This window comes from Callorhinus ursinus, unplaced genomic scaffold (assembly GCF_003265705.2).
Source record: "Callorhinus ursinus isolate GAN/ISIS: 27379988/994484 unplaced genomic scaffold, GSC_fseal_2.0 scaffold56, whole genome shotgun sequence".
Classification (NCBI taxonomy): domain Eukaryota; kingdom Metazoa; phylum Chordata; class Mammalia; order Carnivora; family Otariidae; genus Callorhinus; species Callorhinus ursinus.
Window position 1 is genome coordinate 854247 of NW_027397118.1, and position 22181 is coordinate 876427.

At 37.7% G+C, this 22181-nt stretch overlaps 1 protein-coding gene across 1 annotated transcript in view; it reads right to left on the reverse strand.

Annotated features, from left to right (window-relative positions):
• LPCAT2 (lysophosphatidylcholine acyltransferase 2) overlaps positions 1-22181 on the reverse strand; it is a 67721-nt gene that overhangs the window by 42300 nt on the left and 3240 nt on the right. Inside the window, exons 2-8 of the mRNA XM_025852360.2 lie at positions 13579-13718; positions 10993-11210; positions 9604-9716; positions 7584-7644; positions 6364-6422; positions 5112-5146; positions 1280-1334 (exon numbers count right to left, since the gene is read on the reverse strand). Of these exons, the coding sequence (XP_025708145.1) occupies positions 1280-1334; positions 5112-5146; positions 6364-6422; positions 7584-7644; positions 9604-9716; positions 10993-11210; positions 13579-13718 (681 nt within the window). The remainder of the gene's footprint in view (positions 1-1279; positions 1335-5111; positions 5147-6363; positions 6423-7583; positions 7645-9603; positions 9717-10992; positions 11211-13578; positions 13719-22181) is intronic.

Consider the following 22181-nt stretch of genomic DNA (forward strand, 5'->3'; position numbering starts at 1 on the left):
TAGAAATAATATAAAATTTCTTCCTGACAGGGTTCCCCAAAATGTATCCTATGGAACATCAGTTTCAGGAGGTATCCAGAGAAAAGGGGGTATTGTGGTCAAACCATCTCAAAGGCACTGACAGGTCTTGAGGAATGAAATTGGATTCATTTTGTTTACCTTGGTACTTCTTAAACTAATGATTAGGGCACAGATTAGTGTTTTTCTCTAGAAACATCTATGTATATTTCAAGAACTAGTGTTTTTTTGGTCATAATGAGAGATACCGAGCTAGTTTTAAATGTGGGGTAATGTGGCATATAATTAATGAACAGATCTTTTCCTGGCAGGCAGGCAACCTGCAAGTCTCAAGAAAAATTTCAACCAAAGTGAAACTCATTTTGAAATATAATTTGCCCTCCGATATCATTTGGTATTGCTGACACTCTCTACATGGCTAAATGACTAAGCTATAAAACAAAGTAAAAGACAGTATTCTTGGGACTTAAATTCCATGTCCTGTCACTTGGAGCACGGGCCCCCACTCAGAACTCTGAATTACATATGCAAACTTCAAGCTCTCATTACACAATCTATGGATGCAACTGGAAAATGGAATCAAAGGCCTGCCTCACTCCTCTGACCCTCTCTTCAGAGGCTACCTGAGAGTATCACTAAAACCAACTCAATTCTGCATTTAGGGGTCCATTTCACGTCACTCCTAAAACCTAAGAACCGTTCTGGAACCAACTTTCAAGAGTCTTGAAAATCTGGTCAGAATTTTCAGAAAGACCAAATGACTCCCTCACTCCCTGCCTGCCACCACAACTCAAGTTGAAAGACTGCCCCACGAACGATGATATGAATGGCCTCCCAGCTAGGATTTCCTCAAGCCTTCCGTGAGGGCTTCCGACCGGCTGTGCCTCTCCACTCTGACAGAACATACTTTTCCAGGAGCTCTAGGCCTCCATCAGCTACTGTAGCTCCTTTTGTGAGGACGTGAAGCCTACCATCCCACTGGGGGGAGGGCAGCCTTGAAAGTAGTTATACAGTTACGCAAATCTAGTCAGTCAGGGACTGCTATAATGTGGAAGTTCCCAGAAGTTAGCAGTACTTCCTGGTAAGATTCTAAGAGCTGGATCTGAGAGCCAGGTGGATAATTTGTAAAAGACCAGGGCTTATTTTAAAGAGGGTGGATTTAACTTCCAACCTTTGTACGGCTGGGCTCTCTAGACTAGAGGTTCGAAATAAAAGGGAAGGCCAGATCTCCAGTTCCAAGGCTACATGTTGAATGACTTACCTCAACTTCCACCTTCGTGAAGGGCTGGCAGAAAGTAAGCATACAAAGCTGAATGCTGAAGAGAAAAAAGAGCAGGCCATCTTTATGTGGTAATACAAGTACCATCTAATATTATTACTCAACGATCCTTTTCTTTAAACACAAGCACCACCATGTCACACTTCATGTATATTCTGCATTTATAAATGTCACCCTCCTGCTATAACACTCCTTGGGCTTGAACAAGTATTCGTGATATTCGAAAGTTAAATCACCAAATGCAATATCAAATATGCACTTGTGAGTCAGAGGTGCAGCTCAGCACGCTAAATCCCAAATTTGAAGTCTCCTTGACAACTCGGACTTGTAGGCCTAAGTCCCTAGAGAAACTACCGAGGCCACAATTTAAGGCAGATTAAGTGTGTTTATAGGACAACTCCTGAGTAGAACATTACATTTCTAAACTCTTTCCTGATATGAAAAAAAGAAAAAGAAAAAGAAAAGAAATCAGCGGGTCTTTCCCTAAGAGCAGAAACTTTATCATAACTGTCCCAATTAATCATAAATGTTTAAGTTATGGAGAAATTTTCTTTCATTGTAAAGCTGGACAGAGGACAAAGGCTTTAAAATGATTATAATCAACCTTTTCAAAGAAAATTTTTGAAAATAGTTGTTTCTATGTATGGCTTTCTAATACATATTTAAACTCTCTGGATAGGATGTCAATGGGATTTTTATTTTGCCTCATTTAGACAGATGACCCAGAATTCTGGCAGAGTGGATTAACCTACATGTTTAAGAAAACCACCAACCTGTTTTTGCTATTAAGAAACTAAAATTGGGAGGGCGCCTGGGTGGCTCAGTTAGTAAGCGACTGCCTTCAGCTCAGGTCATGATCCTGGAGTCCCGGGATCGAGTCCCACATCCGTCTCCCTGCTCAGCAGAGAGTCGGCTTCTCCCTCTGACCCTCCCCCCTCTCATGTGCTCTTTCTCTCTCATTCTCTCTCTCAAATAAATAAATAAAGTCTTTAAAAAAATTGAAAAAAAAGAAACTAAAATTGGGGCACCTGGGTGACTCAGTTGGTGAAGCATCTGACTCTTGATTTTGGTTCAGGTCATGATCTCAGGGCCGTGACATTGAGCCCCGTGTCAGGCTCTGTACTCAGTGGGGAGTCTGCTTAAGATTCTGTCTCTCCCTCTCCCTCCGCCCCTCCCCCCGTCTTGTGCTCTATCTCTCTCTCCCTAAAAAAAAAGAAACTAAAATGTGATTTATCTATAAAAAATTACTTAAAGGACTTACTTTACACAAGAAATTTAGAAATTTAAACAAGTTATTTAGTTCAAAGAAGGAATTTAGGTAGATGTACCAATTCCATATATAATTATAAATTGTGAATGTTAAGTATCAGTTCTCAAATTTTCCATCTGAGAGGAAAATAATCTTTTACTTTCAACCCCAAGCAAATAAAGTCAACCCATATTATTTACCACAAAGTAAATTGTTCTTGATCTATTTAAAGTGAGCTTTGGAAGTTAGTGATTCAAATAGATAAATCTGTTCTGAAAATTCTGAATGCTGTAAGAAAGAAAGAAACAGAGAAAGACAAAGAAGAAAGGAAGGAAGAGAGGGAGGAAGGGAGGGAGGCAGGTGGGGAGGGATGGAGGAAGGAAGGAAGGAGCCAGGCATAAGATCTCATTAAACCTGTGTTGTCTACATACACCCAAACCAAACAACACTTCTCGGACCCACACAAAACAGATTTTTCCATAGCTGCCCCTTCTATAAGTGTACTCCCTAAGTTTATTAACCTTCTCCCTTAGGCTATCTGCCTTAATATAGACTCTCTTCCTTAGAATCTCAGTCTAGACTCACCCTGAGAGCGAAGGCAATTGAGAAAACGGACTTAAAAGTAGCAGCACAGTGCTAAATACACCATGAAGCCCGTCGGAAGATCAAAGTGGAAATGAGAGTCACCATAGTCAAGTGCAATGTGGCATCTGGACAAAACAAAATTGTGCCTTTTGAGGATTTTGTGTTTATCGGTCCTAAGAAATCTCTACCTCTGGAAAAATGTTTTCCCTGTCTTTTCTGAATTCCCTCTCCTATTTTCTTTTTCCCTTTATCACACATGTCCCAGGCTAGAAGGCTAGATTAACCCAACCGTTCCATTTTCTCTCCTGATCCCCCTTCCAGGAAGGCCTTCCTGTACTTGACCTTCATGCCCACCTGCACTGCCGCACAAGTTACACAAGGCACACTGACCACACAGGGAACCTGCAGTCACTGTCGCTGTAAGGACCTTAAATTGTAAAGACCCTGAGGATGACACACCTCAAGACATACAATGATGCTCTGCACCCAGTTTTTAGGCACTCCCTTTTCTAAAATGCTCTCATACGATTTGTTTCTCCTCACTTGCCCTTGTATAAAAAGCTGAAAACCAGGAACTCAAGATCAACAGTGACATGAAACATGTATTCTAGCCAAATGAATAAACCGACGTCCTGAAGAGTTAAAGATCACATAACGCCTAGATATCCTTTGCAATTGATGGTCCTTATTTTGAGCATCGTTTACTTATCTTCAACTATGAAGGGCTGAAGCATAATAGGAACATACGTGTCTCACATGTTAATAAACCCTAACACATGTAACTGGCCCATCAGTTACCCACTCTGATTTAAATTTATTATTTCAATGCAATTCACACACACAACATGGAAAAAATCAGTATGTAGTATAAAAAAAATCAGACTTTCATATGTTGTTTGGCTGATCTAAGGAACTCACAAGGTATCTGAAGGCAAATGATGACTCCCCTTTACATATGTCCAAGTGGTTGTCTATGCATCAAAAATGTTATGTGAACTCTCTATGTTCAGTATCAAAAGGCATTGCTGGGTAAGCCCCCGGGCAAAGCCCTCAAATCCAGGCATTTTATACATGGCTCTCACTGAAGTATAAACCAGCTCAGAAGTATCCAGGGGGAACTCGACAAAACGTCTTGAGGGAAAGTAAGATTCTACATGTTCTGTTCTTTCTGAAGGCCTGTTTCACTTCAGCTTGCTTACTGGTGAGCTGTATTCCTCTCCTCTCTTAAATGTTTATAGAAACTGCTGATCCCTATGATTTTAAAGTCCAAGAACAGAACTGAAAGCTTAGCTATTTTCTCAGCTCAGATCAGACACATCACTGCTATTTCAGGCCATTATGATGCAATGGCTCTGGACTGCTTAAACCGATATAGTAAAACAACAATGGAGACACCAGCTAATATGATAAGTCTGCAATGGAAATAAAACTACAAGATTAACGCTAAGTAGGATGCAAACCAGGTCATTGGACTGGTTCTTAAGAATTGGTAGATACACACTTGAGACCCATAAGAACATGGCAGACAGCTAGAATTCTGCACATGGGAGGGGCCAGGGGCTAATGGGCAAGATAGTGATGCTCTCTACAGAGACTGCTCAGTGACAAGATTTCAGAATCTGATTAGAAATCTTTACTCTTAGGGATGCCTGGGTGGCTCAGTCGGTTGGGCGTCCAGCTCTTGGTTTCGGCTCAGGTCCTGATCTCAGGGTTGTGAGATCAAGCCCTGTGTTGGGCTCAGGCTCTGGCTCAGCAGGCAGAGTCTACTTGTCCCTCTTCCTCCCCCATCTTGCACACACACTCTCTCTCAAATAAATAAATAAATAAATAAATAAATAAATAAATAAAATCTTAAAAAAAATCTTTACTTTTACAAAAAAAAAACAAGGCTTATTTTTTCTTAAAAAAAGAATAAATTATCTTTTTTTTCTTCTCTTGAATAAAATTTAAATAAACCAATAATAGAGAGAAGCGACTTACAATGTATATCCTTGCCATGTCCAAGTCACGGTATCCTACAATAACAGAAGTATTTAGACTGTTAGTTCAGTGAAAAAATGCCAAATAAAACCTAAATCTTATTTTAATATTGGTATTCGTATACTTTCCTTCTGAATTAAAAGCAGTATATTGAAAAGTAAAACGAGCCTATTATCAGCAGTGAATTGCTCTGTGAATTCTTGGATTATATATCTACGCAGCAAAAATCTGTTTTCCATATGTAACCACCTATCTTTTTATGGAATTAAGTTGCTCTTAATTTTTAATAAAGCGATGTCCATGCTTAGCTATTTTTCTCCTAACATGAACATATCTGGGTAATTAATTTGCTTACAAACCCCAGAATATATCTTTTCTCAAAAAGGGGGGGATGGGTATTTGGAAGAAAAGATTAAAGTAGTACATAGTGAAAGAATTTGAGAAAATGCCAAACAGGCAGAAGTATAATAAGTAAATTTTGATGGATTTTAATTTTTTTAACTCCAGATGTTGAAAGCTGAGAAGCCAGCCACCAAAAGAAAAGCTGAATTGAGCAAGAACTCTTGACCTTAAATAACATAGATAATTAATTACAGCCTGCTTTTTTATGTAGAGTCTGTAGTAGAGAAAGTTCCTCTCAGAACCAAAAGAGATTCCAAAAAACCTTTCTTTATAGGAAAATGGTGGCACCATCCATATCCAGAGGACAATGGTGTACCTGGCTGGAGCAGAGAGACGGTTTCCTAAGCCAACTGTGCACTTTCTATAGGATGACAGATTGTTTTCCTATCTATCTTCTCATTTAAGTTACTTGCTAAGAGTTACTGAGCCAGGAACGAAACACTAAGGCAATCCCAAATTTATCCTGCTACCCCAGTTAGCCTTCCAGTAATAACCGTTGAATCGGGAAAAGTCTCCTTGTGGGCTTAGTGAAGATCACAACTTTATGCAAGTTTTCTGCTACCCAGTCTAAGAAGACCCTGGAACCATTACCGTGACAATAGAGTAGAAGCTAAGGAAATGCCTTCTTGGAGCTTAATAACAGCAGAGACAAAATGTAATATTGGTGTCCACAAGTACGTGCCATCTTGCAAACTTCTAAATGTTCCATGTGGCAAGGGGTATGGAGTCTGCCCATGTTCTTCCACCATGTGTCTATTCAGAGCTTTATTCAAAGTTTAAAAGGGGTGCGAGAGAATTTGTGCTGTTTGGAATGTCTGCGATTTTTCCCACAGTAAAACACTACGCTTACCAGCTTGTTTGGGTATCTGAGGAGGATTGGCTGCACCGGAACTCCAGGAATGAAGGCGCCTATAACCACAGTGAAATATTATAGCATCTTCCTTATATGACTATAATGTTTATAATAAAGAAAATTAATAATAAATGATACACCTATCCTTACTGGTTTAAGAGTACACATAAACTATATGCTAATTGTCCATAAATCCCTAGTGCTTACCAAAATGAGAGAGTTCTAAAATTCATAATTATGAAACCAAAATATTAAATGTTATGCCCAAGTCGCTGAAAATATTTATTTACATCTCCACATGTTTTCATTTTCCAAACACGCATTATTCAAAAGGGTTTTAAAAAGAAGTGATAACAAAGTCAAAACCAAGAGAAACTGAGGAGAACAAAATCTAAATAAAAGCGAGGGGCCCCTGGGTGGCTCAGTCATTAAGCTTCTGCCTTCGGCTCAGGTCACGATCCCAGCGTCCTGGGATCGAGCCCCACATCGGGCTCCCTGCTCGGCGGGAAGCCTGCTTCTCCCTCTCCCACTCCCCCTGCTTGTGTTCCCTCTCTCACTGTGTCTCTCTCTGTCAAATAAAATCTTTAAAAAAATAAAAATAAATAAATAAATAAAAGTGAATACTGGGAACAAGGACTACCCCCACTTGCTAGAAGTGAGTTCTAACGTTGGCTCTGAGCATTCTAGCAGCCAATACAAAAACATGTTAAAGGATTACCAGTTACTAGGAAATTATGTATGAAATTACACATTACTATGAAATTAGTGACTTCATAATATTAAAAAAAAAAGGAGTGAAGTACAGAAGGCATCTGAAGGCATTATAATGATCACTAAAACAGTTTTCTATTGGATAATGCAGGAACTAGGGTATTTGTGAGGGGATCCTTGGAGGAAAAGACAAATCTGCTAGTGGTTTCTATGTGTGCGTGTGTGCACACAACCAGATACAAAAGCAAATGGTTCACACGTACACACACACAAACACAGGCGTGCATGCCCACACACACAATCACGTATACATGATAATCCAAAGAAGGGGTTATGATACCAAAACAGAAAGTAAAGGAGTGAGTTCTGTGGATTCGCAATATTAAAAACTTTCTATTGGGAAAGCAACGCCCAGGACAAACTAACAAGTTGTTTCGTGTATTAGTAACAAATCATTTGAGAAATTGTCCATACTTTGTTATAGTACATAATTTAATTGATCTCACCTGGTTTAAAAGTAATCAAACAGGAACGATTAGTACAAGTACCTTCTGGGAAAACTAGTATCTTGGGAGAAAAGGAATATGTAGATTTAATATTTCAGTCTAATTAATAGATTACCTCTTTACTCACTTTCTTATGATTTCACAAAGAGCTGCCAATTGTTATAAAGCAAAAGTGAAATAAAAGGCTAATACTTGATTCTATGGAAAGCTAGAATCGGATTATCCAGTTTTCCTCTAAAAGAACTGCTATCTGACCATTGAGATAATTAGAAAATGGATTAAAGCTTTGAATAGAAAATACACTTACTAAATGTTTCTTAATGACAATGCTAATGATCTGGATAAACTTAAAAGAAGATGCAGACCCTAAGTCCTGGTCAAAGCACACATTAAATTCTTTCCTCTACTGCTTTACATCCTTAACCAAATCATTCCTACTTCCTTGTTTCTGTTTTCCCGTTAAAGGATATTCACTCCTACAACATAGAGTGGAGGGATATATGGAGGAGGGAAAAAGGAGAAAACACAACATGCTTTATGCTTACTTGGGTTAGTGGACATACGGAATACAATTTAATATCTTTTTTGAGAAAGTATTTTTAGCTTTTAACATAAGTCCTTTCTGTTCTTCATGTGAAAGACATGTAGTGTAGTTAGTTTCCCCATTAACTGAACAAGCTGGATTTTCTGAAGCTTTTAGAATTTGGCAATGAGTGAACTGCTAAGTACATAAAATAAAAACAGAAAATTCCTGCACCCACAGCAGTTAGTATGTGCACTTAGTTGGTATTTGTATTTTATAATAATTAGAAAGGGAAAACATTATTAGGTGAAAGTGCCACCATGATGGGTTATTTATAAAATAAAAATGATAAGTGTATGCAATTTCATCCCTCAAAAAAAAAAAAACAACAAAAAACCAACAACAATCAGGTTTCCTATCACAACTGGTACAATATCAAATATGGTTCATTCAGTGGAAATTCTATAGCTACTCTATTAACAATGAGTAGATATAGAGTAAATCATAAAATCTCAGATCTGGAAGGGGCATTAAAAGCCATCTAGCATTGCCAATGCTTGAATTCTTTCTACAGTATCCCCCCCAAGTGGTTGCTTAGTCAGTGCCTGAAAATTCTGGAAAAGGATTTCAGATCACATCATTCTACCTCTGGACAGAGAGTTCCTTGAGATGAGCGAGATGGGCTAAAATCTTACCTATTTGTTGTTAACTTTGGCCTACCAGTCCTAGATATAGTAGTTGGATCCAAAGAGAAAAACCAAACCCTTATTCCAGGTGCCGTTTCTTCCTGGTCACTTTTTAAGTCATTCCTCACGTGCCCTGGTTTCTAAACCTCCTGCTGGGTCATACTCACCTTAAAATTTCAACATCTACACATCATCATGGGTGGCCAGATCACTACCAGATCATGAATCCTGCTAGAGGTCCCCTACTCACACCTGGGCCAAGGTAGAGCGATACTTATCAGAATTACCCAGGAGGCTCTCTTTATCCAGAAAATGTTGCCCCTCTCTTACCTTCAAAAGGCATTCTAAGGGTATAGGGGTAGTAAGATGCTAAAGTCTGAAAAAGTTCTACAGGTGATTTGGACGTACCCGCTGAACTGAAAAGCCCTGTCTAAATATACTTCAGATAAGATTAAGATCATAATCGAGTCTTTAAAAAAAAATAAACCTACCATATTGTTGAGTATATTTGAGCTTTGATATTTTGTCTTTAAGATAATAAATAAATTCAGAGGTAGAGAATTACTTTTTATGATACAAAGTAAAAATTGTTTCAAAGAGTTTGGAGAATAAGAAAAGAATGATACGTTAATCCCATGGAGTATCTCACAGGGAAGAGGACTTTTTAATACTCACTCATTTGTTCTGTTTCTATTATGCTGAAAACACCCAGCATAGGTGTCCCCAAATGCTGCCATCTGTGGATCCAAATGATTTACATATATACAATAAGTAAACTCGCATATCTAAATGAACTTCTCCTGTGTTTTACCTGCGGCCACTGCCCTCCTGATGTTGCTCGCCTTACTATTTCATTTATTGTGTTTTTTCGAGAGTCCGGATCTACCCGGGACACCAGCACCGGCTGCAAAGCTCGTAACAGTCCTTTAAAACAAACAAAAGGTCAGAGCCAAGTCATTTTTTTTTGGCTAAAGCTACCACAGCAATGATACTGAAAAAATCATAAAACAATTTTTATGTAAAGTTAAAATATAGCACATCAAAGAGAACTTTAAAAAAAACTGCTCTAATTTACAGCTTATCAGAAGTTTTTTTTATATCTACAAAGATTTCACTGATATAACAGAAGTTAGCAGCAAGAATATGAAAGGAAACAAAGGCAATTTTCTCCCTGAAGTTCTTCTTCCTCAACCGACAGACATTCAAGCTTTGGAATATATACCTACAATATTATCTTGTTTTATTTTAGGAATATCCTGAAAACTGATTGCGTGAATCCAGAGTACGCATGGATAGGGAGCAATTACCAATTTTACTAAAATTTTCAGCACGCCAGTCTAAGTAGGTAGCTTCCTCACACATGCAAAATAACCCCAATTTACCGAAAATCTATGGCTAAACAGCTTTTCAGGAAAATGCCATATTACACAAAGCAAGGTGGTTACACTGAGGGAAAAAAAAAGAAAGGGAGGATGTGTGTAGTGCGTGTCCGTGTGTGTTTTTCTTAGCTGAGTGAAAAGTGGCAGGAACTACTGCTATTTGTCCAGAGTGCCAAGGTAACATTGGGAAACTTCCATACCCACTCTCTCACCACTGGATGTTTGCAATAACCTCAGGACAACTGGCAGCGGTTACTTAGAGACCCACACCCTAGGGAGAGACCAAAGCACCTGGTGGGATACACATCTCACTTGCTTCATTATTTTTTATGGCAGGAGGCACTTTATCGTTCCATATCATAATTTTCAGAGTTTCACATTGGTCTCTCATGCAGACTCTGGGGCAATAATAAAAAAACAGAGTTAAGAGGAAAGACTCCATGTATCTATCAGCCTAATACCCCAAAGAGAAATTCGTGAAATAGCGTGTAACCAGTGTTTTCACAGATTCTTCAGTTAAATTCTCTCTCGAAAAAATCAAGGCATGTTTGGTACTTGAAAGCTGGTCTTTCTAGCTAGATATAATGACAGAAAGCAATGATGGTACGGTGACAAACATAAGAATCTGAAAGAACCTTAAGGGCACAGACAGGGAGGTCTCTAACCTTTATCATAAATTCCTTCCTTCGATATAATTCCTCACTAGAAGTAAGGAAATAGCTTTGAGAGCTTTTAAAAAGCCACCGATAAACGATAGTTGATTTTTTTTAAAAGGTGATCCACGAGCATGAAAAGATCTCTGTTGTCTTACAAGTACTTACTGCCAATCAGAGGGACCTGTGCGTTCTCGTTTCGAGAAACCATCGAAGGCAACCCGGCTGCGACACAGGCAATTCCATCAAAGAATGTTGAATGGGGGGCAGCAACCAAAATTGGGGCCTCCATGGGGCGCGCCACCTTTCCCTTCATAGTAACTATGAATCCCATCGAAAAGAACAGGGCATGACCCAGAAACTTCAAAACTGGTTGAGTGATTTCCCTTTGGAAAGAAATATTAAAAACAAAAAAAAAAAAAGAAAGAAAGAAAGAAAGAAAAAGAAAAGACACAATTAGCCTTGCTAATCTCAGCTAACGGCGGGGCTTTACTCTAAAACACAACACAAAAACTCATACGTATCAGAACATTACATTTTAAAATATGAGCTAAGAAGAAGAGCTAACAGTTATACGAAGGGTTTTTTTCTGCCAGGCACTATTCTAAGGACTTTACATCTCTTTAATCCTCAGCCCAATTTTATGAAATGGGTATTATTTATTAGCATCCTCATCTTGCAGATGAGAAAACTGACTCCATTATTCTGTGACTATAAAGGAATAAACACGAATTTTCAACACAAATCCCCCACTGAGAAACCCAAATGAGTACTGTTCTTCAGAGGAGTCACCTTGGGAATGTACACGTGCATAACAAAGGTGTTGCTATCTCCCCCCAACACTTTTAGAACTCTCATGCTGAATCTGTCCTTACCTATATCATTATAGCTGTTAGACATCATCAAAAATCTTAAAAGGTAAATTCACCATCTCACTTCCCTGGAACATGATGCACTTACACAATTTCAGATATCGAATTGCTTACTTTTTAAAAAGAATTTCTGTCATTACAGATTAATTAATTCATCGAACTGTGCCAGGTGACCTGTGTGGACGCACAAGACAGAGAAGATCCAGTCTCTGTCCTTGAGAAGCTCAACTGAGTAGGGAGACAAAAACCCACTTCTAGAAATGCAAACACAGAATGGATATCCAAGGATGTGAATAAGCACACAGCAGCTTTTCATGAAAAACAAAACATGTGTATTTCCCACAAGACATCTAATGAGAGCTTTAAAAAATAAGCTTCCTGTCTAATTCTCTCAACAGTCTTGTCATAATGCAGAGAAGTGAGACACAGAAAATCAAAGCACTTTTCCGGAGGGCACAGGGAAATGACTGTGTCTCTCTTTCTTGCTCTTTCAAGTTCAGATGTCTATTTACCTAAGGATAAAAAGCTCACCCCGTTACCGAATTTCCACACCTCCTATTTTTGATTTATAGTGATGTAGATTCTAAAATATCCCATACTCAGAGCTGTTAAACACTTCTATTTAAATGATTTCAAAAAGGCTAAAAGTTTGGTGCTGCATAATTAACTTCAACATTACCTGTTTGAGAGGAAGTAGAGAAACTTGCTTAATTGGCAAAAATAGAACTTTTTTCCCTAACATTTATTAATTCTGTTCTCTGGATTCTTGGACTATTCCCCTCTGTCATTATAGGGCTCCATAAGCCGTTAATGATAGAAACCAAAGAGGTAATTGAAAGGGATTGGTGCATCATGAAAACATCTCTCATAAAGTATTTTTTAGTGATATGCAACCTTGAGTTCTGAAACAAAGGAGTGTGATTTGCAAGGATTGAGGTGGTATTAGTTCTCTGGGGACACTGCCAGCCTTGGATTCACTTCCACTTCAAACCAGCCTTGGGCTGAATGTTGACATTTATTCACTAGAACATGAACTGAATAGCAAATTGCATATTTCTTTAAAAGTTCCTAGAACAGTGATTTTCAAAATTTTTGGAGGACATTCTCCTTTGAGATTTGGATGAAAGGAATGGACCCTGTGTACAAAGAAAAAAATGTGCACAATTTTAGAGAGTCCAACAGTGCCCTAAAACTCACCTATGGCTTCCTATTCCAAGGAATCCACATTTTAAAAGGCTTCACTCTCAGGATAAACATATGGCAACAAATTGGCTCTGCCCAATGGGAATGAACTTTTACCAGTAACTTTGTTAATTTGTGATGAGTCTATTCTCTAATACCCTGCTAATTAGATAATGCTCAAGAAGCAATTCCATTCTCCCTCCATACTAATGTTTTAAAAAAGCTAGACTATATTGATTAAGAATTAAACTGTTATTAATAATGATCACTAAAGTATTAAATACACTGTAACTTATCCACTTAATTATACCACTGCAGAAAGTACGTAGTTACTATAGAGGGACAAAAGCAAATGTCAAGACTGAGGGAGAGCAGAAGAAAGCCAGGTATTTTTCAGCTATAATGGTTTCAGGTATACTAATTGGGTCTTCCAGAACCAAGGATCTATCAGTTTTAAGCAATAACTTAGAAAACAATTTTTTAATGTTAGGGAATTACAGCTTCAACAGAAGATTATCATAAGGTGCTTGGGCAGCAATTTCTCCATATGATGAATTAAGAACTGTTTCATCTGAGAAACAGAAATAAATGGTGAATATTGAGTCGGCAGCAGTAGATAAAACTCTCGATCGATGATTAAACTATGGCAAACTCTTCTTTATCTTGATTTACCTAACATTTAGACATTATTCTTTCTTACCTCCTCCAACCAGTTATTGGATGGGTCAGCTTTTCGGGACAGCATGCTGTTGAAATGGCGGCAAATGGCCATGCCAGTAATATAATTAATGCGACCAACAAGGCACGGATTGGAAGCAGGATAATTCCAAGAAATAAAATCTGAAAGTCAAAGTTGATTAAAAAAAAATAGGTGAATGGACAGTATTTTAATGTTCTGGCTATCAACCAGAAACATGGAAGAGGAAAGTTCTGTGTTATTTATGCATTCACTAAAGGATGAATTGAACATTACCCTGCCCCAGACATGAAGCTAAGCACAAAGAAAAATAAGGTACTATATCCCGCCACACAACACCTACAATGTAGAAAAGCAACAGTGAAGAAAACCAGGTCCTATAAGAACATGTGATCTGTTTATCAAGGAAAGTGACTAGAGGATGCTGGGGAAACAAAGTATCTGACTGAGCAGTCAGGGAAAGCTTCCTGGAGGAGTTGAAGGCTGAATGGTCTTGAAAGACCAGCAGAAGCCAGCAAGGTAAGAGAGGAAATTGCTTTTTGAGAGCTATCAGTAGAAGGAAGAGTGTTAATGAAGGTGTTAGAGTGTGAAAGAGTAAATGCGTTATTTTATATACCTGCCAGTCCTTAATAACTAACAACAATAAGGAGATGGAGAAGGAAAAAGTCAAATAAAAAACAGGTAAGAATAAGGAAAATTAATAAGAATGGCCAATAATACACGAATGCTTATTATGTAGCAGGCATGAGAAGCACTTGGCATGTAGAAACCTATTTGATTCCTACAACCTTAGGGCTGTTTTACATACAGGAAAGGAATGGCACAGAGGGAGTTAGGTGTAGCTGCTGAGATCACAGTTACTAAGTGGCAGCGCCAGGGTTCGAACCCAGCTTGGTTACAAAGCCCTTGCTCTTAATTCTATACCGTATTGATTTTTAAAAAAAAAATATTTTATTTATTTATTTGACAGAGAGAGAGAAAGCTAGAGAGGGGACACGAGCAGGGGGGGTGAGAGAGGCCGAGCAGGGAGCCTGATGTGGGGCTCGATCCCAGGACCCTGGGATCATGACCTGAGCTGAAGGCAGACGCTTCACGACTGAGCTACCCAGGCGCCCCTTGACTTTTTTTTTTTAAGATTTAAAAAATTTGTCAGCGAGAGAGAGAGCACAAGCAGGGGAAGAGGCAGGCAGAGGGAGAAGCAGGCTCCCTGCTGATCAAGGAGCCCAATGCGGGACTCAATTCCAGGACCCTGGAATCATGACCTGAGCCGAAGGCAGACGCTTAACTGACTGAGCCACCCAGGTGTCCCACCATATTGATTTTTAAGTGAAATAAACTATCTTTATGCACACCACATTATCTTTCTTCTATTAGCCAACTACACTACTCAAACAGCGCTGGTCTTCTGCCTCTCCTGGCCGTTAATGTGAATCTGAGCATCATCAAATAATTTATGAGGAGCACCAAATGATTTTGCTTTTCTGTCAAACAATTTAAGATATAATTTGATCTGTCAAATTATGTGTGTGCATGTGTGTGTGTTTGAAGTCAAAATTACGTACAAGGAAATGTACAGCTCCTAAGTAGTTCAGTGAGTTTTGATAAATGTATACCCTTGTACCTACCACCCAAATTAAGACGCAGAACACGTCTACCCACCAGGCACCTTACGCCTCTTCCAGTGAATCCCTACCCACTTAGGCAACCGATGCTGGATTTCTATCACATAGATTAGTTTTGTCTGTTCTTGAACGTCACATAAATGAATCATACATTATGCATTGTTATGTGTCTAAGCTTCTTCCGCTTAACATGTTTTTGAAATTCAACTATGTGATTTTGTAAATGAGTAATTCATTATTTTTGATTGCAGAATATGATTCCACTGTATGCCAATAGGACAATTTGTTTATCTATTCTCCTGTTGATGAATCTCAGGGTTTCCAGTTGTGGGCTCTTACGGACTGAAGACCCTATGAACATTCTTATGCAAGCCTTTTTGTGGATATGTGTTTTCCTTTCTTATATGAGGAGTGGAACTGCTGGGTCATAGATAGTTTAACTTGATAAGAAACTGCCAAAGTGTTCTCCACAGTGGTTGCATCATTTTAAAGTTTCATTGCCAATGTATGAGAATTTTGGTTACTTGCACATCCTTGCCAACATTTGGTCTTAGTATTCTTTTCAAAAAATCAACTTTACCAAGGCATAATTTATATAAAATAAAATGCACCTATTTTAAGTGTGCAGATTATGAGTTTTTCAAATATATATCCCTGGCCCTTGGCAACTAGTGACAGGCTCCTTTTCACCCTAGTTTTGCATGTTCTAGATTGTCATGTAGAAATCACCCAGTATGTATTCTTTTATGTCTGGCTTCTTTCCCTCCATATTTTTGAGATTCCACGGTGTTGTCATTATGTACCAGTAGTAAAGCCTTTTCAATTGCAGAGTATGGTTCCACTGTATGAATATATCATGATTCATTTTTCCATTCTTCTTTATATGGGCATTTGGCCTATTATAAGTTTTTAGCTATTATGAATATAGTTTTCATGGACATTAATGTTCAAATCTCGGTGTGGACATATACTTTTACTTTACTGGGAGTGAAACTGTTGGGTCACGGTATGGTTAACTTGTAAGAAACTGCCCCACTGTTTTCCACAGTGGTTGTATCATTTTACATCACCAACAAAGTATGGAAGTATCTGTTGCTCCACATCCTCACCAACATTCGGTGTTGTCAGACTTCGTAGCCATTCAAGTGGGTATGAAATAATATCTCATTGTGGTTTTCATTCACATTTCCTTTGATGGAACAATGATGTTGAGCACATTCTTCATGTGCTTATTGGTCATTCCTTTAACTCTTTATGTTAAGTGTCTGCTCAAGTCTTTGGCCCATTTTTATTGGTTTGTTTGTTGTTCCCTTATAAATTTGTAGGAGTTCCTTATATGTTCCACGTCCAACACCTTTGTCGTTATATGTATTGAGGTATTTTCTCCCAGTCCATGCCTTTTCATTTTCTTCCTGGTATCATTTTCTTACGGGTATTTGATGAGAAGAATTTTTTAATTCTGATGTAGACTAATTTATCAATTTTTAGTTTTTGTTTTCTGTGTCCTTTCTAAGAAATCTTTACTTACTTCAAGGTCATGATGATATTTTATATTCTCTTTTCTAGAAGCTGTATGGTGTTAGCTTTTGTTTCAGTCTATGATCCATCTTAAATTACTTTCTGTGTGTGGTATGCACTAGGGATCAAGGTTTGTTTTTATCCATAGCTCTATCTAGGTGTTCCAACACCATTTTTGAAAAGACTTGATACTCCATAATGAATTTTCTTGGCAACTTTGTCAAAAATCAATCAAACACATATGTGTGGGCTCTCCATTATGTTTCATTGATTAATTAGTTCATCTATTCTTCTCTCGATACCCCATTCTCTCAACTTCTGCAGCTTTTTTTTTTTTTTTAGCAAGTCTCAAAATCAGGTACTTTGTGTCCTCCAGCTTTTTCTTCTTCAAACTTTTTTTCGGCTAATCTAGTTCCTTTGCATTTCCACATGCATTTCAAATTAATTTGTCAGTTTCCACCCAAACAAAAAAGCCTATTGGGATTTTTATTAGGGTTTCAATGAATCTATAGATCACTTTGGAGAGTTTATCACCATAAAAATATTGATTCTTCCAATTTATAAACATAACATATCTCTCCACTTATGTAAAGTTTCAATGATTCCTCACAACAGTGTTTTGTTGTTTTCAGTGTAGTGGTGTTACATGTTTTTGGTTAAATATATTCCTAGTTGTTTAACATTATTTTATTGCTATTATAAATAAGATTATTTAATTTTACTTGGCAATTCTTTGCTACTAGTATATAGACATGTAACTGATTTTAAGTTTTAATCTTTTGTCCTACAACCTAGCCAAGTTCACTTACTAGTTCTAGTTGTTAGCCATTTTGTAGATTCTTTAGGATGTTCTACATATACAAACATGACATCTGTGGATAAATACAGTTATAATTTTTCCTTTCTTATTTTTAATTTTTTTAAATTTTATTTTAAATCCCAGCTTAGTGAACACACAGTGTCCTATTAGTTTCAGATGTGCAATATACTGATTCAACAACTCCATACATCACCCAGTGCTCATCAAGACAAGTGCATTCTTTAATCTCCATATCACCCATCTTACCAATCCCCCCACCCACTTCCCCTCTGGCAACTTTCAGTTTGTTCTCTATGGTTATGAGTCTGTTTCTTGGTTTGTCTCTCTCTTTTCCCCTTTGCTCATTTTGTTTGTTATTTGTTTCTTAAATTCCACATATGAGAGAAATCATATGGTATTTGATTTTCTCTGACTGAGAAAATTCACTTTCCTTTCTAATCTCTCTTCCATTTCTTTCTCCTATTTTATTGCACTGGCTAGGACCCCCAGTTCAACGTTGAGCAGAGGTGTTGAGCAAAATATCTGTCTTGTTCCCAACCTTTGGCGGAACAGCTTCAGTATTTCACCATTATGATGCTAGCCAAAGGTGTTTCCTTGATGTACATTATTAGACTGAGAGTTCCCTCTTATTTCTATTTTACTGAGAATTTTTTTAAATGTCAGTGGATGTTGAATTTTGTCAAATGAGTAACAAAATTTCTGCAACTACTGAAATGATCAAATGCTTCTTATCATATGTTTGGCTAATATGATAAATTACATTGAAATACACATTTTTGTATGTTAAACCAACCTTATGTTCCTGGAATAAACCAAATTTGGACAGGATATGTTATCTTTTCCACATATTGCTATATATTTGACATGCTAATATTTTGTTACGGGTTCTTATATCTGTGATCATGAGGGAAATTGGTCTATAATTTCCCTTTCTTATAACATTTTTTTCAGATTTTGTTATCGGGATAATGCTAGCCACATATGTTTTTGTATATTGTCTTCATTTTCATTCATCTCAAAGTATTTACAAATTTTTCTTACGATTTCTTCTTTGAATCACTGACTATTTAGGAGTAATTTAATTTCCACATATTTGTGAATTTCCTAAATTTCCTGTTATTTTTTTCTAATTGCAATCCATTGTGGTTGGATAACATACATTATATTATTGTTATCCTCTTACATTTATTGACACATGTTTTATGGCCTACTATAATTGTCTTAGAGAATATTCCATGGGCACTTGAGAAAAATGTGTTTTCTGCTGTTGCTGGATGGAGTGCTCTCTTTGTAGATTTCTTAGGTCTGGTTGAGTGCTGTTCAAGGCTTTTCCTTGTTTATATTCTGCTTCATTGTTCTACCACTATTGAAAGTGGGGAATTGAAGTCTCTAACTACTATTGTTGAATTGTATATTTTCCACTTCAATCTGTTTTGTTTTGTGTATTTGGGGCTCTGTTGTTAGGTGCATATATGGTTCTAATTGTTCCGTTTTCTTGATGATGCAATCCCTTTTTTAAAAAAAATATTTATTTATTTGAGAGAGACAGAATGAGAGAGAGAGAGAAAGCATGAGAGGGGAGAGGGTCAGAGGGAGAAGCAGACTCCCTGCTGAGCAGGCAGCCCAATGCGGGACTAGATCCTGGGACTCCAGAATCATGACCTGAGCCGAAGGCAGTTGCTTAACCAACTGAGCCACCCAGGCGTCCCAATGATGCAACCCTTTTATCATTATAAAGTGTCTTCCTTTATCTCTAGGAACAATTTCTGTCTTAAAGTCTATTTTATTTAATATTAATAAGCCCTACCAGTTCTCTCCTAGTTACTGTTTGCATGGTATATCTTTTCTCTCCTTTTACTTTCAATCTATTTGGGTCTTTGAATCTGAAGTGTGTCTTTTTAGATAGCATAGAGTTGGATTATATATTTTTATCAATTCTTCCATCTCTGGCTCTTAATTAGTGTGTTTAATCCATTTATATTTAATGTAATTACTGATAAGATTTACATCTGCTCTTTTGCTACTTGCTTTCTACATATCGATGTTTTTTTTTTTTTGTTTCTCTATTTCTCCATTATTACCTTCTTTTATGTTAAGTAGATATTTTCTAGTGTACCATTTTAATTCCCTTGTCACTTCTTTTAAAATGAATTTTCTTAGTGGTTGCCCCAAGTGTTCCCAACTTCATTTACAGTAACCTAGTTTGGATTAATACCAGTTTAATTATAATAGTATATAAAAATTGTGCTCCTATAGCTCTATTTCCTCCCTCCTCCTGTTTGCTATTTTTGTCATATAAATGACATCTTTATACATTGTATGTCTATCAACACAGATTTCTAACCATTGCTTTATGTAGTTGTCTTTTTTTTAAAGATTTTATTTATTCATTTGAGACACAGAGATACAGAGAGAGAGAGAGAGAGCATGAGCAGGGAGAGAGACAGAGGGAGAGGGAGAAGCAGGCTCCCCGCTGAGCCAGGAGCCTGATGTGGGGCTCGATCCCGGGACCCTGGGATCATGACCTGAGCCGAAGGTGGACGCTTAACCATCTGAGCCACCCAGGCACCCCTGTAGTTGTCTTTTTTTTTTAAAGATTTATTTATTTTAGAGAGAGAGTACGTGTGCAAACACGAGTAGGGGGAGGGTCAGAGGGAAAAGGAGAGTAGCAGACTCCCCACTGAGTGTAGAGCCTAACACAGAACTTGATCCCAGGACCCTGAGATCATGACCCGAGTTGAAATCAAGAGTTGGACACTTACCTGACTGAGCCACCTAGGTGCCCCTATGTAGTTGTCTTTTAAATCACATAGAAGACAAAAAGATTTACAAATAAAAATTATATTTATATTGTCTTTTATATTTATACATGTAGTTATCTTTACCAGTATTTTTATTTCTTCATGTGGATTGGAGTTACTCTCTAGTGTCATTTCAACCAAAGGTCTCCCTGTAGTATCTCTTTCAGGGCATGTATACTAGTGACAAATTCTCTCAGTTTCTGTTAATTTCTCTTCTCTCTCTCTCTTTTTTAAAGATTTTATTTATTTATTTGACAGAGAGAGAGAGTGAGAGAGCACAAGCAGGGGAAGCAGAGGGAGAGGGAGAATCAGGCTCCCTGCTGAGCAGGGAGCCCGATGCGGGGCTCGATCCCAGGATCCCGGGATCATGACCTGAGCCGAAGGCAGACGCTTAACCGACTGAGCCACCCAGGCACCCCTCTCCTCTACTTTTGAAGGATAGTTTTTCTATGTTAATCCTGGTTGACAATATTCTACTTTCAGCACTTTGAGTATATCATCCTATTGCCTTCTAGCCTCCATAGTTCCTGATGAACAATCAGACATTATTCTTATTCAGGATCCCTTTGTGTATGATGAGTTACTTCTCTCTGCTTTCGAAATTCTCTCTTTTTCTTTGCCTTCTAACAGTTGGATTATGATGTATATAGGTATGGATATCTTTGAGTTTATTATACTTAGAAGTCATTAAACTTTCTGAATGCATAAATTAATGTTTTTCACCAAATTTGGCAAGTTTTCAGCCATTTTTTCTTCAAACATTCTTTGCCTCCTTCTGTGGCTCCCATTTATGTTTATGTTGACACACCTGATAATGTTCTACAGGTCTCTGAGGTTCTGTTCACTTCTCTTCATCCTTTTTTCTTTCTGTTCCTCAGATTAATTAATCTCAATTGATCTATCTTTAAATTTGCTGATTCTTCTGTTTGCTCAAGTCTGCTCTTGAGTCCCTCTAGTGAATTTTTCATTTCAGCTATTGTACTTCTTTTTGGTTCTTTTTAATAATTTCTATCTCTACTGATAATCTCTATTTGGTGATTCACTGTCTCATATTTTCCTTTAGTTCTTTTGACATGGTTTCCTTTAGTTATGTGAACATATTTAAAATACCTGATTTAAAGTTTTTGGATAGTATGTCCAACATCTGGGTTTCCTTGGAGATAATTTGTATTGACTGATATTTTTCCTATTTATGGGACATACTTTGTTATTATCATTTTGCATTTTTTCCTGTTGAAAAGCAAACATTTTAAATAATATAACAACTCTGAAAATCAGATTCTCTTCCATCACCAGGGTGTACTGTTGTTGCTGTTTGTTGTTGTTATTTGTTTGTTCAGTGACTATTATGAACTAATTCTATAAAGGCTGTATTCTTTGTCATGTGTCATGTGTGGTTACTGAAGTCTCTGACCAATTAGTTTGGTAGTCAGCTAATGATTAGATAAGATTTCCTTAAGTGCCTGGAATCAATAAGTTCCCCAGTGTTTGCAAAGAGTCTTTGTGTGCATGTTGGAACACACCTTCAACACACAGCCAAGTGGAAGTTCACAATTCTACCTTAGCTTTTACCTCCAGTTTGTACAGAGCCTGATGGTTAGCTAGAGGTGAGAGCTTAGGGTATTCTCATTTGTTGTTGTTGTTGTTGTTTTTCAGGTCACATAGCCCTGGGTATACACACAGGCCTATACATGTGGATACCCTTCTAGATTCCCATGAATATGTCAAAGCTTTTCAAAGTCCCCTATGGGCATCTCATTCCCTAACTTCTTTTTGCAAACCGTTTGGTTAAGCCTATTGTTTGCTCCAATCAGTATTCACCACCTCAGGTAACTGTCATGTTAA